This window comes from Podarcis melisellensis (genome assembly GCF_964234715.1).
Source record: "Podarcis melisellensis genome assembly, chromosome: 2".
NCBI classification, from domain to species: domain Eukaryota; kingdom Metazoa; phylum Chordata; class Lepidosauria; order Squamata; family Lacertidae; genus Podarcis; species Podarcis melisellensis.
In genome coordinates, this window is record NC_138529.1 from 46,677,599 (window position 1) to 46,699,408 (window position 21,810).

At 39.5% G+C, this 21,810-nt stretch overlaps 1 protein-coding gene across 20 annotated transcripts in view; it reads left to right on the forward strand.

Annotated features, from left to right (window-relative positions):
• TENM2 (teneurin transmembrane protein 2) overlaps nucleotides 1-21,810 on the forward strand; it is a 704,879-nt gene that overhangs the window by 428,476 nt on the left and 254,593 nt on the right. For 9 of the 20 annotated variants that reach the window (XM_081899099.1, XM_081899102.1, XM_081899103.1 and 6 more), the window contains one exon: nucleotides 12,718-12,927. The exons of 3 other annotated variants lie outside the window; for them this stretch is intronic. In XM_081899099.1, the coding sequence (XP_081755225.1) occupies nucleotides 12,718-12,927 (210 nt within the window). Of the gene's footprint in view, nucleotides 1-12,142; nucleotides 12,200-12,717; nucleotides 12,928-21,810 lie in introns of all 20 variants that reach the window. 8 more of the 20 variants (XM_081899086.1, XM_081899100.1, XM_081899097.1 and 5 more) reach the window with 1 other exon arrangement.

Here is a 21,810-nt window from a genome sequence, read left to right on the forward strand (position 1 = left end):
AAAAGAAGTTGGGAGATTCATGAGGTTTACAACTCAATTCTGTGCATAGTTACTCAGAGGTAAGTCCCACTGTATTCAATGGGATTGCAACTTTAAAATGTGAAGGGATAGGTGGCAGAAGCCAAGGCATGTTCACACATCTGTTTCTTATTGAGAAAAAATAAAATCTTCAATCAACCCTTGCCATCTTGAACATCGGATTTTCATTCACCTTATACAAACTGATCGCTCTATATAGTGTCTTTAAAAAAGGCCATGAGAGTGAGAATAATACTACATAATTGACATTTAGGATGAAAAGAGATTAATACTAGAAATAAATGGCTGTGATATGTTTTCCAGTCATCATAACAACATAGACCTTGTTAAAGTGTGGGTTTGCTGAAGTTGAAAGCCCAAGTCATTATATTCTCATCTTGTTAAAAAATCTGATGGCCCTTTCTTTTTTAGTTAAAGAAGGATAAATAATATAAACAATTTACAACTAAAAGATGTAAAGGTTTTGCAGCTGCTGAATGTCTTTTGGGAGATTAGATTCTATAATGAGAAGATATAACCCTCATTTTACAAAATCTGTTGCTGTCTTGGGAAAAAAACATCACTGAATAAGATTAGAAAATTCTTTTCGTTCTTGAAACCATTACAGTTGCAGGCTGATTACTTGGCATATGCTTAATGATATCTTCATAGCTGAGAAGCAATAATTTGTTAAAGTTAAAAGAAATAAGTGAGAGTCCAAGTGAGAAAGCTCATATTTAATTATACATATTTATTGTTAGATATATGTGACTTTATCTAACACAGTAGGTTCAGTTTTCACAAACATGCGCCTATGGTTGTCCCATAAAAAAACAAACCACTTTGGGATGATAACAGATAGGCAAACTAGATATGGCATGAACATTTTGTAAATAGGGTGCCTTGTGATATATATTTTTAAAAAGCAAAACAGCTATGGACTCCCAGATTCAGATGACAACTGTAGCTCCAGGAAGTGGGGGTTTAACTCTTTCCAAATGCTTTCTCCAGGGTGGAAACCACCAGCCAAAGCTGCTTATTTTGCTTAGGGCAATTTATGGTAGGGTTGGCATATTTCCTGACGTATCCAGAACACTGCAGTTGGAAACAGTGTCTAGGTGTAAATTGCTATAAATGTCCAGGAAAATCCGGCAGTGTTGTTTGTTTTTGTGAACAACTCTGGGGGGGGAAAAAGCAAAAAGCAAAACAAGCTCAACAACTTTTCTTTCCGGATTTTCACTGTTTGAAATATGGCAACCCTAGCTTATTGGAATGACTACAATTTGTAATTTATATTGGGAACTCTTGTGGCTGGGAGATCCTATTCACAGATGTCCTGCATTGCGGCTAATTTCGCCCTTACAGAACATAATTTTTGTGAGATTTGGATTTCAGATGAGGAAAATGCAATAGCTACTATCTAACTCCAGATGTTGCTGTACTAAAGCTTCCATCATCCCTGACTGTTAGCCATGCTGGCTTGAACTGATGGGAGTTGGAGTCAATTAACATCTGGAGGGTCCAGGCTCTCTGTCCTTGCTATACATGGTATAATAAGGCAATAGAATCTTTGGATCCCAGGCAAGCTATTTAATTTTACTGGGCCTTGAGAACACAGGCAGACATCATATGAAGAAAAATATACTGTATTTTAAAAACAACTTCTGAATGTCCGTGTAAAACATAAGATGGTGTTTAACGATGTTTTACTTTCAGTAGCCTGTAACTTGAGTAGCCGTATTGAAATTAATGGACTTAACTTAGTCATGTTCATTAATTTCAGTGGATCTACTTTCAGTAAACCTTAGCTGACTATCACCCACAGTCTTGGGAACTTGGTGTTGGTATATTTTGTATATTTACAATTAGAAAATTCTTTCTGTCATAAAATAAAAATGAAGACACGATCGGCAAAGTATAGAGCAGAATTTTTGCTCCCTTAATTGTGATTTTCTAAGGAAAGCTGGAAAGGGAAGGAGTACTGTCTCCAAATAGACAATCACTTTTGTGTTTATCTGAAATGTGACTAATTGCAAAGTGGTTTCTTAGTAGCAGAATCAGCAGCAGAGTTCAGGTGCCTCATTCTGGGCATTGTGTAGGCAGAACAAACTATTAGCTGTCAGTCTGATGTCTGTGATCTGTCATGCTGTGCCATCTTGAAGATAGTCAGCAGTTGTAGTGCAGCCCTCTGCCCATTGGAATCTGGTGATTTGAGAAAATAAAGTCCTGTGTGGCCTGAAATAAAGTCCTATGTGGCCGGATTCTGGCCTGGCTCCTCTGCCTGAGCAATTTGTCTCACAATGCAGTTACCGAATCTCCTTCCTGCCTCCCAGCCACCACCTGACAAAGAGCCTACTGAGTGTGCTGTAATATATCTTTCAATTTGCATTATTGTGTCCCACATTACTATCCATTTTACACCATTCTGGCATATTTAACAATATTTTCCACTCTTTAAAATTACATTAATATTGCTGACAGCATAGATGCTTCAATTAGGCTGTCTTTGAATAGGAGCCAGAGTCTCCCCCCCCTTTTTTGTCCCTTTTTCAGATTCATGTGAAAGGAGAAGTTGACATTTTTCATTAGAATGAGAGCTTAGATAATATTTTAATGTGGTTTTCTGTTTATATTGCTACCTTTGCATTTTCTTAGGAAAGGCAGGATGCAACCTCTTTCAGGCTTTTCTATTTATTGGACTGCTCTGAAATGCATAAATACTTCCTGACTGCTCTGAATGAGGATTTTTCTGCTATGCTAATGAGTACAAATAAGAAAATGCATCCAAATGTGGCTAGGTTAGCCGTCATGTTATTTTAGCAACGAAGTGGGTGCAATTAACTTGAAGTGCCACAATGTGTAGTGTCAGAGATCTTCAGTGGGCGATTTTTAAATTCACCACAACAAAGAACATCACAATCATTTTTCCTCACTTCCATATTGTGCCAAAGAAATGAGAACTAAAAGTTTGTGGCCTTTTGATACTGTTTCTCGAGAAACTACTCATTAGTCCAGTAGTGGGTATCTGATTCATTCTTTAGTTCTGTCACATGACTGACAGAACTGTAGAACTGCAGCTTGCCTCGCAAAACGATCTTGGGTTTTGGCACACACTTCAGAAGTCAGAGAGTTTGTATCTTTGCCTCTGGTTGATGATAGAACAAGGTGTGCAGCTACAATGACTTGCATCATACGTAACGTGAATTTATATCTTTCTATAAGTTCAGCTTTTTTCATATAAGATCAGCTGAAAATGCCCTATTGTTGGTATCCTCTTTGTGCCAAGGCTTGGCTTGTTGTTATTGTTGTTTAGTCATTTATTCGTGTCCGACTCTTCGTGACCCCATGGACCAGAGTACGCCAGGCACTCCCGTCTTCCACTGCCTCCCGCAGTTTGGTCAAACTCATGCTGGTAGCTTTGAGAACACTGTCCAATCATATCGTCCTCTGTTGTCCCCTTCTCCTTGTGCCCTCCATCTTTCCCAACATCAGGATCTTTTCCAGGGAGTCTTCTCTTCTCATGAGATGGCCAAAGTATTGGAGCCTCAGCTTCACGATCTGTCCTTCCAGTGAGCACTCAGGGCTGATTTCCTTAAGAATGGAGAGGTTTGATCTTCTTGCAGTCCATCGGACTCTCAAGAGTCTCCTCCAACACCATAATTCAAAAGCATCAATTCTTTGGTGATCAGCCTTCTTTATGGTCCAGCTCTAAGGCTTGGCTTAGCATGTCATATAAACCCAAGATTTTAGTTAAGCTTTCTCCTCAACATGCTAAGCCAAACATTTATTTAGCTGCCAAGCTGTGCTGAGCTAAAATGACTGAGAAGGACCAAAGCAGCTGAAACTTCCTTCCTGGAACCTAGCATGTTCACACTAAGCCTTGGTTTGGTTTAGCATTATATGAGAAGGCAGACAGTCTGTATGTATGTGAGAAGGCCTTCTCTCAAAGATATATATCCAGCATTTTTGAAGGATGCAGACCATGTGGACAGAGGCTATGCACCTCTCTGTTGCAGGTACAGTCCAAATGAGGTGGTCAGAGCCTGCCACCATCACACAGCTGCATGGTCCATGTATTGATAATATCATTTGCAGATCAAAAGTTCATCGAGGACTGGGGAAAATTAGCTGAATACTGGGAATGTATAAGTGATAACGGAATAACGTTAGTGGCATTTAGAGAAGCTCTGTAACAGCATAAGAAATATTGTAAAAAAGCAAAATAGAAGAGGGGGGTAGGTATAAAGGCAATACCAATATTTGGAAATGTGTATTTAAAGAAATTAGAATTTGGATGATTGGCAGAGAAGCTGAAGGAAGTCAAAAACCGAAAAGTTTAATAGAAATTGTAATGTGGTATGCATGTATGGAAAATTAATAAAAGATAATTAAAAAAAGATAATATCATTTGCATTCATTTTAGTAAGCTCTTTCATGGGTATGTTAAAAATTGTAAACAAACAAACAAAGAACAGGTTGAGAGAGATCTGAGAGCCTGTAAAAATGTTTTAGTTTTTGATCTGAGCTGGAGAAAAATCAAAGATCTTGGCATTTGGGCTAGCTTTCCACAAACCAAGGTTTTTTTCCCCCTTCACAGAGACTCCTGCTGGAGTATGAAGGTCAGACAGCAACTTTTTAAATTTTTGCCAGTCTCCCGTTCCACCTGCAGCCCCTTCTGCCATCTCTCAAGATGCTTCAGAAGGTCCCAGAACAGATATTTGAGGGAGAAAATGACTATCAGGGGAAGGCAAAATTGGGAAAATGTAATGCAGTGCTATTGCCAGTGGAAGCTTAGTTAGGATGTAAGCCGAGGCCTTCATTTGATGCACACTTTTATGAATCCCCCAAGTTGTTATTTGAGCAAGTGCAAATGATTTTTTTCCTAGCCACTCAACTAGAGTTTCTGACATGAGAATTACACCCTTTGTGGCTTTTATTTTAAACTGTTGCAGTACATTTCCACAACTTTAAAGAGACAAGGAGAGACAGATAACAGAGGACCACCTGAATTTTACATATTAGTTTGAATTAACCACCTAATTATTTGGCCACATGCTTCTAGACATACGGAATATTCCAGTCACATATACCATAAGGATAAATGCATGAAACCTTTGTTTTAAGATCATGTACTTTATTAAAATATGGACACAATATCAGCTATCTTTTCGCTGGAAGGAATTCTCATATCTTGTCAAATGTATTTATTGTACAAAATGGGTCAAAAAATGCACAAAATGGGGAATCTCATTAGACTCAAGCATTTAACTATTTGTCCTACAGTGTACAGTATATACTGTTTTGACTAGCCTGTATATAGATGCCACCTTGACTTTCACATCTGTGGACAGATTGTTGCCACAAGCATATCTTCTCCTGAACTAAAAGCAATGTAGCAAGTGAAGGACTGTGACTACTGCATACATAAATATGTCCACATGCTTCAGATGAAGAAGGTTGGGAGGCTCTTATTTTTCTTACCACCAGTTGAAACTGCCTTCTGAATATGCAGAAGAGGGATTCATGCCAGAATACACATTTTTCTAATATGAGTTCTCTCCTACTCTTTTTAATGTAAATATTAAGTATACAATAGTAGATATAAATTTGTAAACAATTAGCTCCAAATTGCTGAGGGTCTAACAACATGTTGTGCAGGCGTTTATAATATAATCTCCTGATATTTCACTTTCACTTTCAACTGCAGGTGTTCCCTAATTGGATTGGGGCAGCAGCAAATGGGAGAGGATATTTAACACTTTCTCCCTGTTTTCCAGATCTAAATGCTCCCCTTCCCCAAATACGTGACTCAGAAAAACATACAGTTACACAAGGTGCCTTTTCCCTGTTTTCCCCCTGTGATAAATTCTGAGCTGGAATTTCATTAAATTACAGGTTAAATAAATTCTAAGACTCATAATTAACCTGTAAGATATGGTAACCTTTAATTTTATAACATGAGAGAGCTATCACTTGAAACCTGTGATGTGAAAATGCTGGGTAAACATCACCTTATGGTGATTTTAGCACATCAGAAGTGGTCATGGGAATTGACTCTCATGTAGGCCTGCAGAAGCTAACTTGCATATTATCCTGCTCTATTTGCTCTCCAAGAGTGAGGAAGTTGTTTTCTTTCCTGGATGCCTGAGCAATAAGAGTATGCATGGTGTACTGCACATAACCAGGCTTTTCTTATGCTCTCATTTTTCTCAATAAGTCAGGGTTACTGATTTCCCATGATGGTCCTTGTGAGACTCCAAAGCAAGACTGTTCATGGGTTGTCATGCTTCTGAAGTATTTCTTAATTTTAACAGTCATCACTCTGTGACAAAGACATTTTGAAGCCTAATGGCTAAGCCATCTACAGGATTGTAGATATAAGACTGATTCTTACTAGTGGCTGTTTCCTCCTCACTGATACAGAGGTAGTAAAAGCTGTCAAACATAGGGGACTCTCGTGTAATTTGAGCTTCAGTTACTGGCATGCCAGGAGATGGGCTTGTACTTAATGATAGTACCACTCCATGCATTAGTGAGCTTGATCCCTTGCTATTCTCAATATATTTCTAATTGCTTGTAGAAATGGGACAAGTATTGAACGGGGAAATTTGAAATGCAAACTTCCCCCACTTGTAAAGCGCAGTCCAAATTGAAAGGAGGTCCAGCCCTTTTCAAGCTGGGTCTGAATCAAATTGGAGTTGGCACTCTTCTTCTACCGCTGTCTTATTCCCTCTGCGAACTAGGGACTGATGAAGTGGTTACCTCAGGCAGCAGATCTGGGCCCAAGGAGCATGTCCTTCACTGCCATGTCATGGGCCTGCCACACTCCCATGTCACTCCTCCTCCATGCCCTGCAGCTGCCGCGGTCACCTCCACCTCCGCTTCAGCCATGCTCCTGCTGTGGGAGGATGGGAGCTGTGTGGCTTGCCTGCAGGAAGAGGGGTGTGTGGTGGCAGCATGGCACACCCTCAGTGGAAATGAAGGAAGCGGGAGCATGGTACCATGCACACCCATGGAGGAGTAGGTGTGGCAGCAAGTTTTTTTTTTTTGTTTCAGGTGGCAAAATGTATTGGGCCAGCCACACCTACCACACCTTCTCCAATAAAGAAGGGCTTACTTTGTGACAGGATAATAGATAGCATTTAGCATAATCATAATCATAATAATATTGTATACTTTCCTTCATCCACAGATCTCAGGGTGCTCCACAATATAAAATGCTAGTTCACATTTTCATATGTGTGTGCCCACAGTCATTATCTTAGGCAAAGGGATAGTACGGGAAACAAAGGTTTCCAGCTGACACAAAAGGCCAATGGCGACGCTTCTTGGCCTTTTCTTACTTATATTGTATGTTATTCCCTGTCATGGATCCTGAGAGGAAACAATGCTGTGCTCTTCACCATTTCTTATCCCAAATTGTATTCAAGATAAGGCATTTCTGTTTGGGAAGGGTGGGGACTGGGGTGTCAACTTGAATTAAATATTGCGGGGGCTCAGGTAATCCCCACCCTGCATAACTAATCACATAACACGGTGAACACACACCTTTTGAATGGCAATGCCCATCAACTTTGTAGGTGCTGGCCTCCTCAAAAAAATTATTGCGGGGACCAAAGCCCCCATGGCCCCTAGGAGTTGGCTCCTATGGGTGGGGACTAGCAAGAAGCAGGGCAAGGAGGAATGTGGTGGCTGCTAAATGGGACTTTTCAAGTGTTCATATGAAATGCTTGAAAATTGCATTAATTTTTCCTCCACAAATGTGTTTGGGAACTTTTCATACTCTCCCTTTTTTGTGTGTGCATGAAAAGCTCAGAGATAGGGAACACAACTCTACTCTTGGCCAGCACTTTTTACAGTGCAGCAATCATATATCATTTCTAAGGTTGACTACAATTTGGATGATGAAACTTGTCTCACATTATACAATAGTATAATAGCTACTAATTTGAAGTAAAATAGGATTGGTTTATGGCCTGTGCCTGTTCTCTCATTTGCTCTAAGTTTGTGTGTGTGTTTGAAGAAGTTACCTTATTTTATTTTGTTTTTGTTTCTTTCTGGTATTTGCATAGTTCTGTAAACATTTACTAATATGTCACTGAAAAATATTTACAAATATTGGGAAACAACTTTATGACTTTGTGATTTTACAGAAATCTTTACTAATCATGGTAACAATAAATACTTTAATAATTGTGCTAAATATAAAATTAAAAATGATGGACTGGATAGATGTATTATGAGTATTATCCGTTCTGTACTTTTGCAGTATGTGCAGTATGTTTCATATATATCAAATGATTAGGGCTGCGCAATTTATTTAAAAAGATTGTATTTAATTATTATGACCCGCATATCACTTTAAAAAAATTTTTTACCACTTCTTCTTAAATATGGTCAAGCTGAGCTCATGCTAGAAAACACACACATATGGCTGAGCATATGTGGATTACAAAATATGAAAATCCTTCCTGGTTTTCCTTATATTTCACATGTGGTGTTTAAACACAGTCAGAATGTGTGAGAATTTCTCATATACAGGATATTTTTCCCATGCAAGGTGTGTCAAATATAATTCTTGATGCTTGAGTCATTTTGTTGTAAAGAGAACCACAATAAATCTGAATCTGTATATTAATTTTCTCTGACATACAGTGTAATATTTCACAAGGATATACATGTCATGGGTTTATGACATCAACTTTGGTCCTCTTATCACCAGTAAACACATCTCTTAGATAAGGTTAGGAAAAAGAGTTATTGGTACTGAAAAAGTGCTTGGCTGCTTTTGTAGCAAACCTTGAAGCTTGCATTTTTTTGCTTCCATTTCACCCAAGGCAGTAATGCTTTTTTAAATGTACATAACAGTTTTTACACACCCACCGTGACCTACTGGGTTGTCTAAAATGCAGGCATACATTTAGTCAGGTGCTGTTGCAATTGATTAATTGCTATGAGCCAATAGCTGTGGTTAGGGCCAACATCCAAAAAAGAGTGCTCCTGAAGTTTCGGAGAGGGGGAGTGGAAGCTACAATGATTTTATGAGAATGGCCATATTGCTGTGAAATTACAGAACTTTTGGTGCACAGCAGTTAGGAGAAATGTCACTGTCAGCCAGGCCTCTTTCTGCGTTTCAACTTACACTGCAGGGATGGGGGCACAATCCACCCTATGGCTGTGCCTTGGAAGTGTCTCCTACTGATAATGCACCATGGGGTCTTCCAAAGTACAATTCCTGCTTTAGAAGCCTGCTCTGATGTTGATTGTTTTAGTGATGCAAATATCTGTGATTCTTCAAATCTGTCATTTCACACAGTCTGTTTTAAGAATGAAAGGGGAGGAGGGCAAAATCCCCAAGTCCATGTTGCTTGAGATTTACATTTCTCAACAGTATATAAATCAGCCTTTAGTACTGGATAAATGTATCATTAACTTTGATGATATCTGCAAGCCCCTTTGTATATTTTACTGCATGATTATAACTAGCTGTATAAACCATAGTTGAAAATAACTACAGTAAAATCCCATTTCTCTAGCATTTGTAGCTAGTTCATATATGCAGCAGAGCTTTGTATGCCTCACTGACCTTGGCAGCAATACAGAGGTCACATTTCCACATGGTTAAGCTACTCCTGAACAATTTCTCCATCTCACCAGACACAAACCATTTTTACTCCTCCCAAAAATCAGTCAAGCAGCAGGTCTTCTCTAATTTCTTTTTCCCTGACAAGGATGATGAATATGTGCAATGCAAAGAATCTCCTGCCATCTATCCTTCCATGTTTGAAGTGCTAAAGCAAGAAAGAAGCTTGGGCATTTAGGTGCTTCAGTCATTAGGAACTATACTGTAATTGCAGAGAATTGTCCAGACCCTAGGCAAGCAACTCTGTTGAGTCAGCATTTAAAGCTGAGGCCTTAAAACATGTATTCCTGCACTAAGTTCTGTTGAATGGCTGGCTTGGTGTGGTGAGCTGGAAAAATAATATAGGAAAGGGAGCATATAGAAAGATGTTTTTCTCTGTTGTGCATTGATGGGTTTCTATCTGGAAGATAGAAGCAGTTAGAAATATGAGTTGGTAGATGTACAATTCTGGTTAAACCAAAGAATGTTTTGGCTTAACTTAATTCTAATTTGTCCACCATATATTTTCAGCAACAAAATACAATATATACATTATTTTTGTTCTGGTACCTGTTTGCACAATTTACAACTACAATTCAATACATTCTCTATTATGTGGATATACAGAGTTTTTGAAAGCCAATAACGTACAGCCACAAAGTTACATAAATACCCTGCGGGTAAGATAGTGTTTAAACAAATTTCCAGGGGAAACAGACCCACAGAATGACTTTCTCAAGTGCCTTGGAGATTGTGCTATGAAAGCACTTCACTGAGGGCACACACTGTGTTCTGGAATGTAACCATGAAGACTATGCTCTGGGTAGATTGTGTAAGGTGGAATGTGCTGGTGTGTACAACATATTAATCCATTTCAAAATCATGATTATGCTGGAATGCAATTTGCTTTGGCAAATTAAAATTCATGTGCTTATGTGTGGAACTCTGACACAGATTTAAAATAAACATGCCAAGATGGGACAGGTGCCCCCTGAGTCTACAAAAAAAGACAGCTAATTTTATTAGGACTGTTATACATAAGCCTGGGAGTTTACCTTTCCTTGATGGTGCCATAATACTCCTGAAAGATCAGACCCTCCAAAGAACATGTTACACTTAGTTTTGCTCATTTTCCTTGGCTTTCAAATTATTTCTGGACCCAATTCCAGTGTAGTATTATGTTCAGTGTTTTAAAGATTCTGTCCTGCATAATTGAAGACCATCTTTCCACATAGTTTAATCTTTTAAGGTTAACAGAGCAGCCTTCCATCCATTTTCCTTCCCTTTCAGACTCAGAGGAGGTTCTTATTGGTTGTTCCACAAACCCTTCTGGAACCAGCAAAACCCACTTCACAACACCTTGTACACCTTGCAGGATAATTAAAACTAGAGATGGGCAAGCTGTCTCCAGATACATTGGGTTAATTTGGCAACAAGTGAATTCTTCATCCGAAATTGGAGAGAACTCTGATTATTCTTCTGAGTTAGGAATGCCTCATGTTCCACCAGCCATACCTGTTCCCAAATAACCTTTGTTTCAGTGCCCATCCAGTACATCCCCATTTCCGTTACTTGCCTATTAAGTGACAGCTGGCAGGAAACATAATGGCGGTGCACAGGAAGAGAATTCCTTCCTTCCTTCTTTGTCCCACAGCATGTTGAGTGTCAGTAGTTGAAAGGGATTCATGGGGGATGTTCTTAAAAGAGCTACTTCAATTGCTATTCTGCTGGCGGGGGCAACAAGAGGGAAGGACAGAAGGAAGTAGGAGAAAACTCATTCCTCTCTGCATGTTAAAACACATGCCACTTCTGCTTGCCAAGTAAGGGAAGAGGGAGTGTTTTTTTTGGGAATGGGGATTATGGTAACAGGGAGAGCTCCCAAGGATGTGGGAAGGGAAGCCAGGAATTATTTTCCAGCTCAGACTTGATCTGATACAGGGTGAAATTTCAAAAGCTGTTGTCTGGTTTCAGGCAGGTTTTTACAAACCCACAAAGTTTTTCTTTGAGTCTGACTTGAGAGAATGTTATCAGCACCCTAGTTAGAATTTGGGTTGCTATTTGAGAGAGATTTTCCTGGGACTACTTAGCTAGTTTAGCATTGCTGCTGATACTGAGTTAGGATACGTTTCTCATTTATGTTATGAAACTAAAATGGGTTTTGTTTTTTTGCTTTTGTATTCATTTTATTGTGCAATGCTTTGTAGATTCTGTGTGTAATTCTGTAGTAGTTGTAGTAGTAGCAGCAGCAGGAGTCAAAATAATTTATTGCCTGAATTTACAAAAATGGAGCAACATCTGCAATGGCTTACTGAGGTGTGCATTACTGGTACTTATGAGGGATATATTTTTTAATCCTGTTGCCTTTCACTCCCATCTCTCAGTGAATGGAGGCTTCAATATGAAGCTGTTTTGTGAATAATGCTTTTGTTTTTTAAACGGGCTTGAATGTGTCAGTCAAGTTTTCTGAGTCCAGTTCATATCATTTTTCTTTACAACATTCAGAAACCCTGGTTCAGCAGAGCAGAAAACAACAGAGGGAGGAGTGCTGTTTTCTTTTAGGTACTGAAAATAACTGGCTTACAAAATGCTTCCAAGTGGGATTTTTATTCTGTGATTGTGGATCTGTGAATCTCCTCAAACATAATGCTGATGCTAGATCAATTGGTGGGTATAGAAAACTGCCTGTTCCCTCTAAAACAAATTATTGGCATTAAAACTTTCTTATATTAAAAAAATTAGTGAAGAGGGGGTTTTAAGTGTGTGTGTTCAGTGCTGTTTTACAAATAGGTTTTATTTTCATTCATCTAGCATCGGTTCATATAGCCTGATACAGGCTGATGCTGTGAAGACATTATCAGGAGAGGCCAATCCCCTTTCTTGGAATGCCTTGTCAACACAGCTGATCATACCGTCTTGAATATGATGCAAAGGGGAGAGTCAATACCAATTGACAATGGGTATCTTGATTCAGCCCCAGCTGTAATCATATGTGGTAACAAACAATTTCAGTGTTACTGTTTGTGGTTTCTTTCATTACATTCATTGCTGAACTTTGATCCCTCTGTCCTCTTTCCCAGGTCGTCCCATTCCACCTACATCCTCGTCTAGCCTTCTCCCATCCGCTCAGCTGCCCAGTTCCCATAATCCACCACCAGTTAGCTGCCAGATGCCCTTGCTAGACAGCAATACTTCCCATCAAATAATGGATACCAACCCTGATGAGGAGTTCTCCCCAAATTCATACCTGCTAAGAGCATGCTCAGGGCCACAGCAGACTTCCAGCAGTGGTAAGGAAACACTATACATGTGGCATTTGATTATAAAATTCTTAGCTCAAATGAGCAATTTCTAGTTGTCATGAAAACAGTGACTCAAGCATGAACATTGTGAGAAATGGGCAAATATTTGTAACTGTGAAAAACTGGAGGTTTTGAATGCTTTATTAGATTAATGTTTTATATCTTGATAGATGAATATTCATTTGATATCTCATTGACAAAGTTTTATTTGGGAGTGTTTCCTTTGAATTAGTAGTTACCTATATGAAACTGAAACCATTAATGTGCCTTATTAACTGATGGAAATCTTCATGTATGGTTTGTACTTGTTTGTAGGAAAAATATAACCGATAGGGTTTTCACTGCTTTGCATTTATATAGAATAATACATTGGCTTTTAAAATGCAAAATGTTAAGCTGGCCCTGTTGTTATGTTTCACACTATCCTCATATTGGTATTAACAGCTGATCCTAACTTTCCGGTCTTCATGCAATGGTGATGCCCTTTGAAATTGACTTCTGGCTTATAAAACATTTAGATTGTATTTTTAAATGAGAAAGTAGGTTCCATTTTACATGAGAAATAGGTTCTGATTTGCATAACTCAGTGCTTGCAGAAGATCCTTTCACAAGTCAGAGTTCAGATGCTGTAAAAGCATTGTAGAGTACTTGGAAAAACCAGGTACAGGTGGTTTTCACACACCGGCACCAAAAATTTGGGAAACCTAAATCAACAGACTGGTAGCCTGTGATTCTTCACTTCGTTTAAAGGTTAGTTTGGTTTCAATGCTCATTCCAATATTCAGTATCATTTTAGATTCTGTATAAAAGTCTTTGGAGGCTCTGCCATTTCAAATTTAGACCTTTTTTACTCTTTGACCTTTTTAAAAATAAAAGTAAAGAATCTTATTATCCCAATTTTTCTATTATAGTACCATTTTAAAGTAGTGTAACATGTCTGCTTATTATATGCTATTAATATGTCACAATGCTTAATGGATGTGTTAATCCAGAACTAGTAAATAAAATAAAACTTTTTACTTGAGTTTTTGCTTTAACACATTAGAGTGAACAGTATTATCAGCATTTATGAGCTGTAAAACTGGAGGAATGAACTTGAGTTGGAATCTGCTGTCATTTCTCTTGAGAAGGAAGCATAAGAGATCACAATTCTCTTAAGATGTCCGCCATTCATGATTGGTGAATCATGGACCCCCGTGTGAGAGGCAGGGATGTGTGGGAGAACAAAGGGAAGCTTGCAAGTGTGAGCTGGGAAGGTCCACCCCTTTCTGTGTGAGAGAAGGGTTAAGATCTTTACATTTGTTTTCTCTTTTCTCTTTTTGTTTTCATTTAGATTAGTATGTTTTTTATGGTGCTGTATTATGAAAAAGCATCAATATTTTGTTAATGAAAAAAGATAGCCACCATTCATGATTAAGGTTGCCACCTTAAATTGTTATTCTAAGCATGGTTACATGGAAGTTTAAAGTTTCACCATTATGAGGTGTTGTGATAAGAAATTTGTATAATATTATTCTCTAGTAGTTGTCTTCTCCAATTTTAGTTATATAGATATGGATATTATATATTTAGCATTTACTGCATTCAGATTAAACATCTGAAATCATGTTCCTTGTATATTTATGTATTTTGATTTTATTATAAACCACTTCAAAATTAGTGAAAAGTACACAGTCCTTAAATTAACTAACACAAATAGACAGCAAAATAGGTTTAAACATTATTATTATTAAACATTTATTTACACCCCACCTTTCTCCTTGATTAGACTCAGGGTGGCTGACGTTGCCCTAAACGTTTAAGCCAGTCTATTTGAAGGGGGTCTGAATTCACTTTGCTCATTCACCTGCTGGTATTATAGCACGTCTTGCAACCAAACCTTTAAAGTATTTCAAAAATCATTAAAAGCGCCATGCTGCTTTGTGTTTCTTCTGGCATTTTTACTTTCACACTTCCTTCCTTTTTAGAATGGAGCATGAAATAGGTCATACGCTCTAGTTATGTGCTTCTCATTTTAAAAGTAGGATAATCAGGTAATTCAACAATAATCAGTCCTGAATGCAAATATGCAGTGGTTATTTTTCAGCTACATTTTCCTGAAATGTGTAGCACTGCAAGATAAATACCTCCTTTTTTCAGTGGCGTTAGATTGTGACTTTTCTGATTCAGTAGCAGCCTGGAACCTGTAGGTGTAGCTTGGATGATTTAATGCATTTGTATTATTGGGTCGTCTTTCTTTTTTCAAGATGTACAAGAGCAATGCAGTAATTGCACCTGAATAAATTAGTAAGAATGCATGCAGTTTGCAGGCTGATTTTCAAAGTATCAAAATAATTCATGCTGCTGTAAATTAACAAACTGTTGACCCATGTATTTCCACCCTTAAAAATCCTAGAGCCAAGATTCATTATTATTATGAAGAGGGGTGCAGGGGAAATATGTATCTAGTACTTCTTGTAGATAAGAATTCTTAGATTTTGAAATTCAAGGGTGTTAGGTGAGATCTAGCATGTTTACTTTTTTTTGTCCTGATTTAACAAATAGAGGCGCTGTTGGGTGCAGGTTTAAAATAATTGTGTGAGTTTGAACTAGTGTACTAAGTTCATTGTGTTGCCTTTAATAAAGTATCACTTAGACAAACGATTTATGCTACTTGACTTAAATGTATACTTATGTTTATGTCAACCCTCACAATTAGAGACTAATTCCTAGATCTGTTTATTATGAGTCTTTCCAAAGATGAGCAGATAGTCATCTGATTACACTGCTCTGTGCCTTTCCTGCTAACTATTCTTCATATACATGGAAAATTCCTATGCTTAAAAAATACATAATCAAATCTCTCATCAAATGAGCAATCTATTGTTGATATTATGAAGGTCTTTAATCTACAATAAATCTTTATTAGAACTCATCAGAGCTTACAGTTTGAGAGAAATTAGATTCTAGCACTCTTAAAATGACATTACATCATTGAGGTGATTGGTTTATCATTTGCAGAAGTGACATCAATCATAACTAGCATAACCACGCAGCAAATGATTTCAACCTTTTTACAGCAGAATGATGTTTAATTGCTCAAAACTAGCATTAAAGTTAAATAGAAAAATGCACTTTCTTCAAATACAATGCCAACTTACTGTAAAATATTTATTTTTAAAAAACTTTCAGAAAAAAATATAATTAAAAATATGTAGAAATTAATAATATGTAGAATTTCTTATTATTCATTGGTTTCTGTCTAATTGCAGCATAGCAGATGAAGTGATTTTTGATAGGAATTTTTGACTGGGGAGGGGAAGGATGGGTTGTATTTTATTCCCGGTGTGTGTAGTCCTGATGAAACATGTTCTGGTGGCCTATATATATATCTGGATTAGATTGCTCACCATGCAGTTAAGATAACATAAAGTTTGGTCCTCAGTTGCAATTTTTGGTCCTCAATTGCAATTTTTTGCAGTTAAAATACATTGATTTTAAATACTTTTTCTTTCATTTCTTTCATAATTTTTTTGTGTAGCCCAACTGCAGTAAATGCAATGGTGTATTTGTACATGTTATTGCAATTACATTATTCTGGTAGTTGCAGTTTTGGACAAAATAAGAATAGATACTGATGCTCAAATCTAGAATCCCATTTGTGAGTGACACACCTCTCTATATATTGAGTTACAAATTAAAAGGCTGCTCTTCAAACTTGCAGCAAGGGCTCTCTTTGAGTTGCAAGTAATACGGATGAAAGAGAAAAATAATAGAGTTATTGTAGAGTTAGAAGGGACCCAAGGGTCATCTAGTCCAACCCCCTGTAATACAGGAATCTCAACGAAAGCAGATGGCAATCCAACTTCTGGATTGGATTGGATTGATCTTTATTACGGCCATTGGCCCATCACACGACAGTTTCCCATACCACCATAATGTACTTGAACCTCCAAATTTAAAACCTCCAAAACTTACAAAAAACAGACAAGAACCAAAGCAAAACAAAAACAAAAGACCAACATCATACATTACAATAAATTTGTAACATAAACATCGCCCTCTGCTCATAAATTAATAGAAGACATCAATGGTGATATTACCTAATTACATCCTAAAACATAGATCATGGTTTAAAGGGATTATCCGAGCCACACAAGAGTCCGTTTCTCTTCTTTAGGGATAGGACGCTGATCAAGAATCTGGCAACCATGAGTGATCTTAGGGGGTCATCATCATTTAATAAATATCTCAGTTTGGCTTCAGTCGTATCATCGGCAATTCCCTTAAGATATTGAGCAAGAAACTTGCTCCTGGCCGATAAATGAAAAGCACAATCAAGAATTATGTGATGCAACGATTCCGGTGCCTCACAATTACAATCACATAAGAGCGATATCTGTCCATTGGAGAATCTATTTCTCAGCACGTTCGATGGGAAGGTGTTGAATCTTGCCTTTACAAAGGCATATCTATGAGCCGAAGAAGTTAAGGAATTCAAATAGTTTGGGAGCCTTAAGAAGGGTAATAAACCAAGGTTTAGAGGTGAGCAGGTACCATTGCCCAAGACCATTTTCTGCTGCAAGTCCATCTCCTCTAGTTTACAGGTTACTGTTCTTTTAGCTGGAACTATGTCCTGCTCTAGTAATTTGGATGGGGAGATTCCCATTGCTGTAATTTTCAGCTGTAAATTTTTTACCCATGGGCTCTGGAAATCATCTCTCCACATACATTGTATCAAGTACAAGTTTGGGAGATTGTGCCATAGAGATAACCAGTGACAAAGTATGTGCTTCCACAGAGCGTTTTCCAGGGATACAGTGTTAAGTTCCATGCGTAACGCTGTATTACTTACACAGTTGGGCAGTTTCAATATCCCTCTTAAAAACTGATTTTGAATAACCTCTAGGTGAGATAGATTGACAAAAGTCCCCCAAATTGAGATGGCATAAGCAATTGTCGGAATCACCTTGGCCTTGAAGACTTTCAACGCCGATGGGATATGAAGGGCCCCATCGGTGAAGAAGAATCGCAAGATCGCCAAGGAGATAGCTTTGGCTCTATTTGTAACATAGGCTACATGGGCCTTCCATCTAAGGTTATGTTGTAACCAAACTCCCAAATATTGGAATTTATAGACTTGTTCGATGGCTCTCCCATCAGAGTTTCCGGCTCTTTGAGAAAACTAGTATCTTAGATTTTCCATAATTAATTGTAAGGGAATTTGCGTTACAGTATAATCCAAAAATTTTCAAGGCCCTCCTGAGACCTACTCTAGAAAAGGAAAGGATGACTGCATCATCCGCATATAGTAACAAAGGGCAGCGATAAAGTGCTAGGCGGGGTGCATGAATCCTTTCTTGAGCCTCTATTAGGGGAGTCCTCATGTCGCTTATGAACAAATTGAACAGGAATGGAGCCAATATACAACCCTGTCGGACACCTCTGTTAATGGGAATTGAATTGGTGAGATCACCCTCCGGGGTGAATCTCACTCTAGCCGCTGAGTTCTCATGGAGTTTGATTATTAGCCAGAGAAGCCTTCTGTCAATGCCCCAGCGGGTGAGTTTTTCCCAGAGGATGTTCCTGGGGATACTATCGAATGCTGCCCTTAGGTCAATGAATGCCACACAGAGTTGGCCACCCTTTGGGGTGGAATATTTCCAGGCAAGATGCTGTAAAATTAGAATATGATTAATTGTTGACTGTTTTGGGCGGAATCCAGCTTGTTCGGGCCCAATTAATTTTTTCTCTTCGGACCACTGGATAAGTCTGTTCAGCAGGAAGCGGGCATACAGTTTCCCCACTATTGAGAGCAGACTGATATTTCTGTAATTCCCCGGGTCATCTGGTGAGCCCTTTTTGTGGATTGGAACGATAACAGCGTCCTTCCATACTTCCGGGATCATTCCAGAGTTGTTAACGGCATCGAAGATGGTCGCCAGGACTTTGGCCTACCAGTCCACATGGTATTTTATAGCTTCTGCCGGGATCAGGTCTGGCCCAGGTGCTTTCCCTGTTTTGAGTTTAACGATCAAATCATGGATGTCTTCTGGATCGGTGGGGGGCCAGAGGGGAAGCTGATCTTGGAATTCATCTCTTGTGTTAGCAATACAGTCAGTTGTGGCAAAGTAATTTTTTAAGTAAGATTCCCAAACCGGGGCAGGAATAATAGTCAAAGGGTATCTTTTAGTTCTTTTATTTACCAGGAGCCAAAATTGTCTGGAGTTCCGTGATGATGAGGCTTCTATGATTGCCCGCCATTGATTCGCTTGCCATTCCTGTCTGGCTTCCTTTTGAATTTGCTTGTAGGCCGATTTTGCTTGGAAATATTCTTTTGGCAAGACCGTTGCCCCGGAGGCTTTATACTCTTTGTAGATGTTACCAAGAAGTTGTCTAGCCTGTTTACAAGCACTGTTAAACCACAATGCACCTATCTTCCTTTGTGTTCGGTTTATTTTATGCGTCGGAACAGAGGAAAAAAGACGTTAGATCTTCCGACAAATTCGAGAATAGTCTTAGAGTTTGGTCATAATCATCATAATCCTCGATTAAGCCTGAATATGCTTGTTTTAGTCCTTGTTGGAAATATGCTGAGTATTTTTGGGCCTGTAGTTCGGACCATTTGACACTTTTGATTTGCAATACTGAGTTCGTAATCAGATGTGTTGGGTGTCTGTCTCCATCTGGGGTCCAGTCTATAGTCATTATGGCGACCAACGGTAGGTGGTCGCTCAATTGAATATTTTCAACTTTAAAATGGGAAAATTTGGGGAATATGTCATGAGATACTAACATATAATCCAGGACACTGTTTGCAGAGGAGCTTATGTGTGTAAACTCACCCGGTACGTCAGGCGGGCAGTTCCCGTTTAGAATCACTAGGTTTAGACGTAGTACCAATTGGTAAAGAAGGGTTCCTGCTTCATTTACCCTTTTGTCTTTGGAAAGTCTTTGATTATGGAGGGAGAGGTCATTAATGAATTCTGGGCTTATCCACCATTTGGCTTTGATTAAAGACTCCCAGTTGGTTGCAATGCGAGCATTGAAATCCCCCTGCTATAACATTGGGTATATTGGCAATCCAACTTCTGCTTAACTACCTCCAGGGAAAGAGAGGGTGGGAGACAGTTCCACTGTCTAGCAGTTCTTACTCTTTTGTTGTTACCTTGGTTTTGAATGCCGCACCTTAGCAAATACCAGCCTTGCACTAAAGCCCTATAATTTTATTCACAAAAAATAAGTAAAACATTTGACACATGGACATTGTATTGGTTTGAATTATATTCAGTCATCCAATTCATATTAATACTATCTGCATTTGCCTATCATGGTAAACCACAGTTAATAGTTTACCATGAAGGCACAGATTGCTTTTCATGTTAAGGGAAGAGTGAAGGAGGAGTAAGATAAAATCTCTGGCTTAGTTTCCTTTTGAACTGGGGATTTGTTCTTGGCTCCCCAATCACAGTTTATATGAGTGCAGTAGACCATGATCCGCACTTATAGCACAAAGTGATTTCTTGAAGGAGGCATGAAGAAGGAGTGGTCTCTACATTCACAGTAACTGTGGTAATTCCAGTAAAATTAACTATGGTTATGTCAGGGAACTGACATCTAAAGCGCCGCAGGTGCAAAGGCTCCCTGAGGTTGAGAGAGCAGTAGCAGCGGAAGAGGGAACCAGTAGAGGGCGAGCAAGAACTCCAAGGGAAAGTGAGTCGGAGGGATGGCTCAGAGACGCTTCAAGTGAAACCAGTGGGGAGGTCTCAGGACCTCCTATAGGGACACCCACACCTCGACGGAAACTGTCACGCCGAGAGGCCAGACGACGTGTTTCCGTTAAGGAGCTTTTATGTTGGAAACGTTTCCGAAAGCAGCCACTTTCGGATTCTACTAGTGATTGACGCAGCCATGCTGGAGGGGCTCCGTCACAGGCAGAGGTTTGAAAACCTGATCAAACTCTGAGGGACTTGCTTTTTACGCACAAGCAGCTCATCGTCCCATCACAGCAATCCGAAAGTCACCGAAAGCCAGCTTGTGCAGAGAGAAGCATCATGAGCAACCCAGCCGGAACCGGGGGTGCAGGAGCAGCTGGAGGGGGTCCAAGCCTGGAAGAAAGGTACAGAGCGTTGGAGATCCAGTTGGCGCTGCAAACGGCGAGGCTTGAGGAGAGGAGGGCTCAGGATGCAGAAAAGGGAAAGGAGAAAACCACCCCGCTCGCCAGAAAGGTACCAGGATTGGTGCAGAAATTCGGGGGGGATCCCAGGAACTATCATGCCTTTAGAACAGAGATGCAATACGCTCTAAACTTGCAGTTTGATGACTTCCCCGACGAGGAATCGCGAGTGGCGTATGTGATTGGCCATCTCGAATCCGGGGCGAAAGATTGGGTTAGACCCCTGATGGCAGCGAATAATGAGATCTTAAAGGACACGAGGAAGTTTTTTCGTGCCATGGACCTGATGTTTTCCAGCGATATTGAGCAGGGGGTGGTGCGAAGGCAGTTAATGGCTTGCCAGCAAGGAAGCAGATCTGTCCGTGAGTACTGGACTGAATTTACTATGCTGATTCATAAATTGGGGTGGGACCTATCGGCGGAGCCCATCCAAATGCTTTTCGAAGAGGGGCTTTCTTCAACCGTCAAAGATGAGCTTTCCCGGGGGCCCAGGGCGGAGTCTATGGACCAATTAACCAAATCTGCGCTGGCCATAGGAGCGCGCCAGGAGGCGAGGGCTTTGGAAAGGCGGGAAGGGAAAGGAGACCGTTGGAGGGAGTTCCGCATTCCAGACATTCCAGAGCCATCTTTCCCGCCGGCAGAGCCGATGGAAGTTGGAACAGCGCGGGCGCGCGCAGTTTCAAATCCCAGTGAAGGGCGGAAGAAGGAGGGAAAGA